Source organism: Pocillopora damicornis, chromosome 4, assembly GCF_964200805.1.
Source record: "Pocillopora damicornis chromosome 4, jaPocDami1.2, whole genome shotgun sequence".
Classification (NCBI taxonomy): Eukaryota; Metazoa; Cnidaria; class Anthozoa; order Scleractinia; family Pocilloporidae; genus Pocillopora; species Pocillopora damicornis.
Genome location: NC_142673.1, coordinates 14,623,613 through 14,634,265, shown reverse-complemented (window position 1 = coordinate 14,634,265; position 10,653 = coordinate 14,623,613). Strand labels below are relative to the sequence as shown.

General features: G+C 38.0%; 1 protein-coding gene across 2 annotated transcripts in view; it reads right to left on the bottom strand.

Annotated features, from left to right (window-relative positions):
• Positions 1 to 4,644: 4,644 nt before the first annotated feature.
• Positions 4,645 to 10,653, bottom strand: part of LOC149046930 (uncharacterized) — a 7,456-nt gene continuing 1,447 nt past the window's right edge. The window contains exons 2-7 of one of the 2 annotated variants that reach the window (XM_089202900.1): positions 9,957 to 10,584; positions 8,855 to 9,184; positions 8,489 to 8,599; positions 7,252 to 7,412; positions 6,452 to 6,536; positions 4,645 to 5,640 (exon numbers count right to left, since the gene is read on the bottom strand). In XM_089202900.1, the coding sequence (XP_089059026.1) occupies positions 5,435 to 5,640; positions 6,452 to 6,536; positions 7,252 to 7,412; positions 8,489 to 8,599; positions 8,855 to 9,184; positions 9,957 to 10,542 (1,479 nt within the window). In that variant the 5' untranslated portion in view covers positions 10,543 to 10,584 and the 3' untranslated portion in view covers positions 4,645 to 5,434. The remainder of the gene's footprint in view (positions 5,641 to 6,451; positions 6,537 to 7,251; positions 7,413 to 8,488; positions 8,600 to 8,854; positions 9,185 to 9,956; positions 10,585 to 10,653) is intronic. The other variant, XM_089202901.1, reaches the window with a different exon arrangement.

The following is a 10,653-nucleotide window of genomic DNA, read 5'->3' as shown; positions in this document are numbered from 1 at the left end:
AATAACAATTTGCATCTTACCGAGTTAACTCTGTTGTATGAAAAATTAAATTCCTTCTTCCAAACGCTTGACTTAAAGTGGAAACTAATTTCACAGGGAAAGCAGCCGTTTCTCAAGAAAGGATCCTGTTTTTCAAACCAGAGATTTTTATCCTCAAATTTTGTTTAGTATTCTGGAAGATAATTATCTGCTAACAGTCATTTTTCAAGATTATCGGGGCAGAACCACAGCAAAATAACTTCACATGAGTTTGCACATTCTTAACTCAAAGATGAATCCTTGAAGCAGTTCATCTGCCATCCACGCATATATTTTAGTTGAATACTTTCTCTCCTATATTTTTATATCTTTCTGATAATTTATTTAGTTGTATCCTTTACGTTTAGGATCAGTTGGCGCGGCACCATGTTAAAACTATGTGACATTGCGTTTTAAATATAATTCAGCTGATTGCCCACAAAATGCGTAGTTTCTTATGTACCCAAAAGCAAAGCATTTAAGGTAACTGACAAAGACTACGAAGTCTTTCGATAAATCAAGAGTCAGAGAAAAAGAATTTTGCTTGAAAGCAAGTCTCAATTGCAATATAAAAATAATGCGTCGCTCAAGTCAACTAATTAAATAACCACAGAGTCATTCATGGCTAACTGACTTACAAACTTTCCAAAAGTTTTCCTTGTTGCGAAATGATTCAAAGACATCCAATAACAATAAAGAAGACTAAGAGAGGAATTTTGTTTGACCGTAAAGGTAACACATAAACGATTTCACTTGCTGAAAAGAAAGTTAAAATTTTACTGATGTAATAATCTCAAAACAAACAACTTTGCGGGGAAGTTGAATACGAAAACTTCAATCCAGCTGTGTTCACGATCAAAACGCAAATACCACTTAAATTTTTCTTCTAGCTTTGTTTCAAATGAACTATAAGAGTTTTAATGAACTACTCAATCAACTTGAAAGTGATGAGAAAACTTAGAGACTCAGAGCGAGGCCAGTTGACAACAGAGTGAGACAGGCACTGCCAAATTAATGGAAGCCACGAGGAAATTTCTTTTGTATATGAACTCATTTTTAGAACTAACATACGTTCATTGGTCCGAACGAATCAGAGAGACAAAATTTTGCTTTTACCTTCTCGAAGTGCTCTCTAATGGTCGTATCAAGTTAATTAGATCTCAATTAATCACTGGTTGCAATTGATGAACCTAAAATAAACGAGCTTAAATTAAATGTGCAGTACGATCATAAGCGTATAAAACTCCAGTTTAAGTTGGACGATGACCGCACGAAGTAAAGAATTTAGAATAATAACTTAAGTTTTCCTACATTTGGTTTACCAGAGCCAAAGTGAACCAAAGTATCTACTTTTTTCATAGGGAAAGTAGCTGTTTCTCACAAAAGGATCCTGCTTTTCAAACCAGATAGTTTTATCGTTAAATTTTGCTTGGTATTCTAGAAGATTATTATCCGCCGGAGGTCATTTTTCATGATCATTTGGGCAGAACCACAGAAAAATAACTTCACATGAGTTTGCATTTTATAATCTCAAAGATGAATCCTTGAAGAGATCATCTGAAATCCATTATTCTCTGTCTTATATTTTCTCATCTCTCTAATAATTTACTTTGTTTTATCCTTCGCGTTTAGGATGAATTAATTGGCGCGACATTATTTTAAAACTATCTGACAATGCTTTTTAAATATAATTCGGCTGATTACCCACAAAATGCGTAGTTTGTTATGTACCTAAAAGTAAAATACTAAAAGTAAGCGTCGAAGACTACGAAACCTAACGATAAATCAAGAGTTAGAGAAGAAAACCTTTGCTTGAAAAGCAAGTCTCTTTTACAATAGTTAAAGACTGCGTAGAAGATCGAGAAATGCAAAGTCTTACTTTCAGTTTCGTAAGCACAATATCTTCAAAACTAATTACGGTTTCCTGCATTAGCATGGTGTTGTCGCTAGTGAAGATCACAGGACAGCTGTTAAGAAAATTTGGTCGCTGCTATCAAAGTAAAAATAGCCTTGTCGAAGCATGCAATCAGCATTTATGCAAAAGCTTCCTGACTTGATCGAATACGAGTCAAAAACCACCCAGAATGAGAACATTGTAAATGGAGAGTGTAACTTTGTCAGCAGCAACTACTTGGTCTTCGTTTAGATCAAGTGGAACATGTTCTTTGTTCTTTACTTTAAGAACAACTTAACTTACACACTTAATGAATTAATTTACGGCTGCCTTTGAAGCAGTCTGCTGTATTTACGTAAAAAAACGCTGAAAAGGAGACAGAAATGAATGCTTCTTGGTTTTTTTTCTGTGTCTGGGAAAATAAAAAAATTTTATTCCTCCAAAAAAATGACACACTAATTTACAGCTGCGTGGACCAGAAGTAGTTGCGGCTTTGGTGATGGGAAAAAACATCACTATTTGAGTCGAGAGTGACTTTTTATTGCTATCAATTATTCAAATAGATTGCTGGCTGAGGAAAAGTGGAAAGAGGATCAAGACTATGTTACGTCACATCATTTTCCTTTGGTTTTGTTGATGATGTGAATGAAAAATGCATTTTGTGTAAAGAAAGGTAAAATTTAGCTCCTAGCTAAGTTATGGTGAGATGATATGTCACTATCAATTTGGCCTCTATTAAAATTAAAAGAATTTAACTAAGGATAAAACTAAACGACAGCATACCTATACTAAACCACAGCATACCTATACTAAACCCTCAGTCTATTTGTATCAATATTATTATTTTTTCGGGTGTTTGCCCAATAGATTCAATCCACTTACAGACAAAGATGGCGCCCCTACATTTTACCATTATTCTTAGGGTAAGGCACAAGTAGAAAGCAATATTTCACAAAACAACAACATTATGTATGCAAGGTTTAAATTTTTCAGAACTTTTCTGCTTGTTTTTATGAGCGGTTCCAGGATTTTCTTGTGCAAAGAGTTCTGGTTGAATGTACCAGTCGCCATGTTTTTTGGTATGGTGGTTTACAGTAACTGTTGTATGAAGAAACCTTCACTGATATTAATTTTGTGAACTTGTCACTGACAAAGAGCTAGTTCATGATTAGACATTGATTGTTTCAGTGATTCCCTTTGTTCTTTACATTTATCATTGAAGTACTAATTAACTCCTTCACCATCAGTAATCGCAATAAATATACTGTTAGAAATCACAGCACCGTGCCCCAAAATCCAACGTTGTCCAGAGCACAATTTCATATTTTTGAGCAAGGCAAAGGTAAAAATAAAACAAGAGTAAGTGGATAATACCCTAAGTTCCCATATGCTATCTTTACCCCGATTTTGCATTTTTTCAGAGAATTCCAGAAAAACGGAGTAAAATCTGAAAATTCATCCTCCCGATGAAATAGATCCTAAGTTGTCATATCCAATCTTCAACCCGATTTTCCATGTTTTTTTTTCAATGAATTCTAGATAAACGGGGTAAATTCTGCTAACTTATCCCGCGAGTGATAGCAATGCGCTAAGTTCCCATATGCCATCTTTAGCCCGATTTTCCATTTGATCAGTGAATTCGAGAAAAACATGGTAAATTCTGAGCATTCATGCAACGAGTGAATAATACCCGGAGTTCCCATATCCTATCTTTACCTCGAATTTTGAGAGAGGCCAATGATCCGGTTCGTAATGACCATACAGATAGTAAGTTTTCTTGAAATAAGTTGGAGGTTGCTCATCCGTTGTTACCGGAAAATACTGGTCGAATTTCCCACTTATCCCGACCCCCCTTGAATGAGTACCTTTGCTTGAAGACAGAACTACAACGGAGTCTCTTAACCAGTCCCAAGCCGCGTGTCGCTTGAGAGATCACAGGATATGATTGGCCACTGTATCACATTACGTCAGGGAATATATTTACAATGAGGGAACATAAGTGCTATGGTAAACCTATCGACCTCAGTTCAACAGGACCTCAGTTCAACAGGTCCTCAGTTCTAGTTTCTTGCTTGATGTATGAAAGCGAGGGCTTGGGTTGGCTCTCGGAAAGACTAGGAAACCCCGACCGAATGTTTCCTTTACAAACAGCTGGCCTTTAAGAGAAATACGTCATATTTTTGACCTGTGAATGATTGCAAGTAACAGTCAATGTAATTTCTTTAGACCGCATTTTACCAATGAGTATAAATTCGTTAGATATTTATTTCTGTGTTTCTTTGTTTATTTGTCTTTTTCAATTTTCGCTTTCGTCTCGCTGTTGTAGGAAGGAACAAGAGATCATGGTCATTATGAACATCTCTTGGAAGGAAAATGATTATGAAAATGGTCATGATTATTATGAACATCTCTCGGAAGGAAACATCACTCTAACAGTGTACAAGAGTTCTTTCATGGACTGGTGAAGTTTGGTTGGGGAGGGTGGGTCGCCAAGGCCCTTAACTCGTGCCCATTATATAGTAAAGGGCTCCTGTTGTGGCGTATCGACTCCAGGCCGCAAGCCACCGGCTCCTCACCAAGACTTATAGTCTAGAAAGGCACTCTGTACAAGAGATGAAACAGTGAAATTTTATACCATGTTTTTACATATATACTTATTCAGGTTAAATGAGCTAGTGCCCCCACTCCCAACGGGATTTCTACGAAAAAATTGAAGTCACTTACGAAAGTAGTTGCACTGTGCAAAAAACGTTGTTTATTCGAGAATGCTTTTTGCTTTTCTTTAGAAAAGTGGCTTTCGCTGGAAACCGATATCTCTTAGGATAAGATGATATACCTTCCAGGTGTAAGTCAAATCAGTATATGATAAAACAGTGGATAACGTAAAAAGATGCATTCTGATTGGCTACTAAAACTCCGAATGTTCTTTGCTATCCATTTCCAAGCAACTCGTGTGGGACTTGTGCCAAAAATATTGCAATCGTTACAGGAATAAATGAGTTTAAATCGTCTTTGTGTGCTATATTATCTCACTAGCTAATTCCGCAAGGGTGAATAGTTTTTAACTATTTATAGCAGCAAGGACCACGCAACAACCTTAGTAATGGGAGGTAGGCGACGATGTCAGAGAGAAGAAGAGAAGGCCCCAGGACTGAATTTGTGCATTAATCATTAATGACGACCTGAAAATCCTAAATTTATCAAAACGTTCTAAAGACTCAGTTCTTTAACTAGTTGCAACATTTGCATTTCCATAACTACAGCGCCTACAACTCCACATCCTCCTTTGAGAAGTAGCTTTGTCTCACTTGCCTCACTGTGTTGCCTAGTAGTGGACAATCTCACAGTATTCAAAGGGTGAGGACTCAAATCTGCATTACAAATTAGAGATTTTTCCTTTTAACCCACGCCCGCGATAAATTTCCTCCAACATTTCAGTTGAAGAAAAGTTTTCTAAGCTGTCACACATTAATGCTTTCTTCATGAGGATTCTGTCCCCTTCAAATAAATCTGCTGATTAATCTATCTATGTTCGGTAGTATAACGGATGTCTCTTGCACTTATATAGGGATGCCACTCGCCGTCGTCGTGATAGTACACTTGAGTGTACTCAGAGTTTACCGCAAAGATCTCTGGACCTCTTACTTGAGGAATGTTATCTAACCAAGAGGCCACTTGAACAACGCCTCCGTAAGCACAGCGGTCTATGTTGAGGTAGTAGTGCATCCCTTAAAGAAAAGAGGAAAGGAAATGAGTCAGTGCAGCGATTACTTTAAATATAGAAAGAGTTTCCTTCCCCATCCATCCTGATTAAGGAAGCCTTAAAATTGTTTAAGAATAACAACTTGACTCTTCCTCTCGCTTCGTCTATAAAAACACGTGTGCCCACTTAGAAAAACGTGGACCGCAAGGCACCTTTTGTTGGAAAGATCGATTTTCTAGCTTTTGTTTTAACCTAAACAAGTCACTGAATGACTGATAAGTGGGCGAGATAGCCCCTGACATAGAGTTCACATCTTAGCACCATAGCTTTATCCTAATCATCCATATGGTGCATTCGCCTTACTGTGAAGTTAACTGTCTTATAGAGAACATTTCAAAACACTGCTGGTCTAGACAGTTCCATCAACTAAGGGGATCCCATTTTGGTGACTTCCACATTACAATGCGATTATTTTTTTCGAGGTTCACCCTCACAAAGCAGATGAATCCGATTACAGAAAAAGAGCAATCAGATTCCCTATAACTTCTTTGTTATCTTAACTTGGCTCAGTCCTGAGCACAGGTCGGTACAACTGAACAAAAGCGAATGATATTTCGTTCCTTGAAATGTGGTTAGGTAATTTCATGTACGCATGATCAGCAGCAGTGCTCTGATCACAACTTAAGGCATTGTAATGTGTGCCATTGTGAGAAATCTCCCTTTTGATGATTTTTGTTTTATAACCTCAGAATACACTATTCTATTTTATTTTCTGTTCGTTTTTTGTTGTTCTGGGTCTTAAAGAACGAATTAGTCGAGATTAAATTATAAAATACCTGGACGATCCATGGCTTCAAATGTCAAACCCAGTTTGTTTCTTAACTTCTCCCAATCAAACTCTATTCCATTTACCTTTGGCGTCTAAAGCAATGGAATTATGATGTAGATAACACTGTTAATCATCGAATAAAGCAGCTTCAGATTCCTGATCTGCCATCATTTAACCCTTTATTTCCCAGAAGTGATGAGCATATAACTTCTCCAAACGATATCCATACATTATTCAGCAAAAAAGGTAATGAGAATACTCAAACTTATCAGATAGAAGTAGTTATCTTGATCTAACACCAAATTCTCTTACTTAATTTACAAGGAAATATGTAGCAGTTAAGAGAGAGAATTAAGAATCAGAATCTAATGGGTTAAGAGGTGATGAACTACAAAACTGTATCCCCCAAAACGCCCTGATACCCAAGAAGACTCTTTTTCAGATCCCTTCCTTTGTTTGGGATTCCACGAGGGTGCCGAAATGGCCAATCCTGTGCCGCAAATATGGCTTCACCTACCGTTGAATGGTACACTATTCCCAGAACTTAAAGGAGAATTACGCTTCGGAAACCAAAAACATTTTCATCCCCACCATTAAAAAGCGTATCTAAAAATTTACCACTTTTTGCGTCTAGAGATTCCTAAGACTAACCTAACAATTTGAAAATTGTCTTCAAAGATGAGGCAACATCGCGTTTTTTTCTGTATTAATGATCTGTTGTCATCTTTACCGAACAAAAATATCTTTGCTCTGCAAAATTATCGTGCCGCGAGGCATTTATTCAAAGATTAACTGCACGTATCGTACCTGTCTGTCAAATGTCTTGTAAACAAACGAAAGCTTATGGCCTGGTATACAGCCACAGTTACAATACCAGTAGCGAAGCTTAGTTCCGCGGGTGAAGTGCTGATACAGAAAGATCACAATCCCAACGAGGAGAATAACCACCACAATTTTCCAAAAGAGTGCTGAGACAAAAAAAAATCATAAAACAACATTCATTACCTGTTGCAATGCATCTATCAAAACAACAACAAAGTCTGAACTCGAGCCAAGTGACCCCACCAGCCGGAACTTATCCCAGTTCCCTTGTCATGAAGCGACTAAGAGTATCACCACACCCCCATGGACGGGGTGCCAGTCCATCGCAAGGGTACCCCCAGCGTTTCATCAGGCTTCCCTGACGATTTTCTTACAAAGTGTCTAGTTACTTCTAGTACATTTGTAAGGTGTTCGACCCCCCTCAACCTCCCCTCCCCTCCCTTCCCGGTACCCATGTATACTCCAGCTGGGTGGAGAGAGGCACTGTGAGAGTAAAGTGTCTTGAACAAGAACACAACATTGACTCAGTTAGGTCTCGAACCCAGACCTCTCTACCCTGACTCCAGCAGACTAACTGTTGGGGAACCGCGTCTCCCACACGGATAAAACGAGAGCCACACAATGAAAACAAATCAGAACCGACAGAATCGCAACCTTGTACAGGTGCAATTAGATTCTAATGGTCATGACTGTAATGACGATGATTATAGGAATTTCCAATTTCCGTTTCTTATCTGACCCCGGTTGTTGAAAGTTTGGATAATGCTATTCACTGGATAAATCGGTACCCGTTGGATAGCGCAGTACGTTTTCTTGGCAGTTATCCTCTGGATCGCGATTTATCCGTTGGATAGCGTTATCCACACTTTGAACGACTGGGCCCTGGAGTTCTGAACCTAGGTCACTCCTCGCAACTCTCAATTGTAGACTCCACACCCTTTAACTTAACGAAGTTTGTGTAGACTGACATATTGACAACAACTTGTTTCCTAAACGACGTTTGTCAATGTGTGGATTTTGGTGCCAAACTATTTCCCTTTTCTTTTCCACAAGCTATTTTTGTTCTTTCTTCTATCTCTCTTTGCTTCTTAATTTATGTTACAATTTCGTAAAATCAAGGAGCCATTAACTTTTCATAATAAGGGTGGATTAAAACACTGACAAGTGGATAGCAATGGCGTGCCATGAAACAGGTGAAAAGTATCTCAGTGTTTGCATCTACCTGCTCTGGAGTACCAATAATGGAACATGCCGCATTCTCCAAAAGATTGTTCATAAAGGAACAATACAGCTGCAAGAAGCAGAACAGCTACGGGCAATTTCCAGTGGAGTCCTGAAGATGAAAACAAACGATTATAAGTACAACCCATGTTATTACGTTTTTAGTAATTATAGAAACAGCATCAGACAATGCTTTTCAAGCTGCTAATTAAGCCATCTTCTATAGCGTTGTGAACCGAATACTACACGCGTTATGATTGGTCGTTATAATCGTCATAATCTAGCTATCAGAGTATCAACCTTTGTTCAGCTTTGGTTTTACTACCCTATCGAAAAGGGCTTTAAACTCCAATTGAAGCCTAATTACCGCTCGCAGACTTGTCGGGAGGGACAGTCTCCTCTTTTGAATTCAGTTTGTCTATTCCTCGTGACAAACTGACTCCTACTTCTTTCAGTTTCAAGTGATCTTCTTTAACGGAGATTAGACCACTCTCCAAAGCAGCATGTTTCGCTTCAAGTTTACTGAAATCGTCGGCAAATCGCTCTCTCAAATTGTGAAGGGTATTCATCAGACCCTCGCGGCCTTGTTTCCAGGATTCTTTATTTTCGTCAACAGATGTAGATAATACTGCCATTTCATCTTGAACAAGCTTTAACACGTCACTGATAATCTGTTGTCCGAAACACATGTCCATCCCTTAAACAACAAGAAGAGATATTCGTTGGATTGGCTCACAATTTACGAGTTAAAGTTTTGAGTGATGGCTATATAAGAGACAAGAATCCAAAACAATTAGGCCCAGTAAATAATAAAACTTGTTATAACCTCGCATTAATTTTTGTGCGATTCTATTTACTACTTTATATCACGTGGTACAAAATCATTGGAGTGTTATCACACAATAACCCCTACTTCCTTAGAAAAGAAACAAAGCCAGCAGAAAAAAAGCCAGTTCTGATGGGAAAAAACAAACTCGTTTTGAGGAGTCCAGTAATAGTGACATTAAAACTCTAAAGTGCACTCCTAAATAGAGAATTTGATTAAGGTTGAGTGGAGGTCTGGATTGAGCCACAAATACATCAATAACATTCAGTGATTATGTGTCATCAAATGGAAGGCTATTAAATGGTATTCTTTCCATTTGTAGCTGTATCAGGGCTATTCTAACTTACAAAAAGGGCCAACGTCTTTGCTAGGCTTTCAGAACCGAAGGTAATTTTCACAAAAAGAGTTTTGAAAAATAAACTTGATGATCAAAATGATAAAAACAGTTATTTAACTCTGTTATTGAAAAACATTGTAACATGTCACTAGCTGACGGATAAATTATCCTCGAAAGCCAAAGGCTGAGGCAAACAATTTGTGTGCCCACCCTCAACAAATCCCAAAATTTTGTCAAACCCAGTCTGCTAAGGGCTAATTATCAGCCAAAAAGTACTCAACTAAAATGTTCCTAAATGTCACCTACCTCTGTTTCTCCACTCTTGTAAGTCCTTCAAAACAGCTTCTTCTGATGCTTCAGATAGGTTCAGTCTTGTGATCAGTTTTTCCATAAGCTGAAAACAGTTCTGGTAATAAGCTTCAGTCCAAGTTGCAAACTTATAATGTCCCCATTCATTACGAACCCAATCACGTACATCACTTGCGATAATGTCAATTCCATGACATACAAAGTTTGGTGCTACACATAAAATAGAGAGTGCTGCAGATAAATCCAATGTTTCATCAAAACCTGTGAAACCCGACATGAATGGCTTCACAAACAGTTTTGCTAATGACAGTTCATCTTTAACACAGTAATCATAGCTGTGGTAAGATGATTGTGTTGCATTGTTGTTGATGTTCACATAATTAAGGCGCACAGTAGAAGGTGGAAGGCTTCTATGATGAGAAGACAATGTTTGTGAATGAATACATGTTGGTGCAAGAACCATGTTCTGATACAGCTGATGCATTTCTTGCCTAATGACACTCCTCATTGCAGGTGTAAGAACTTTTGAAAGGCAAATTCCAACCACAAGCCATCGCTTTTCCTCAGCCCTTAGCATATCCATGGTGGCATAACAAGATTAAGTCTGCCAACTTAGCATTCCCTGCTAGAAACAATTAAAGCAGATCTGATTAAGTTTAATCTTTTTTCCTCAGATTCTTGCACTCTCACATTT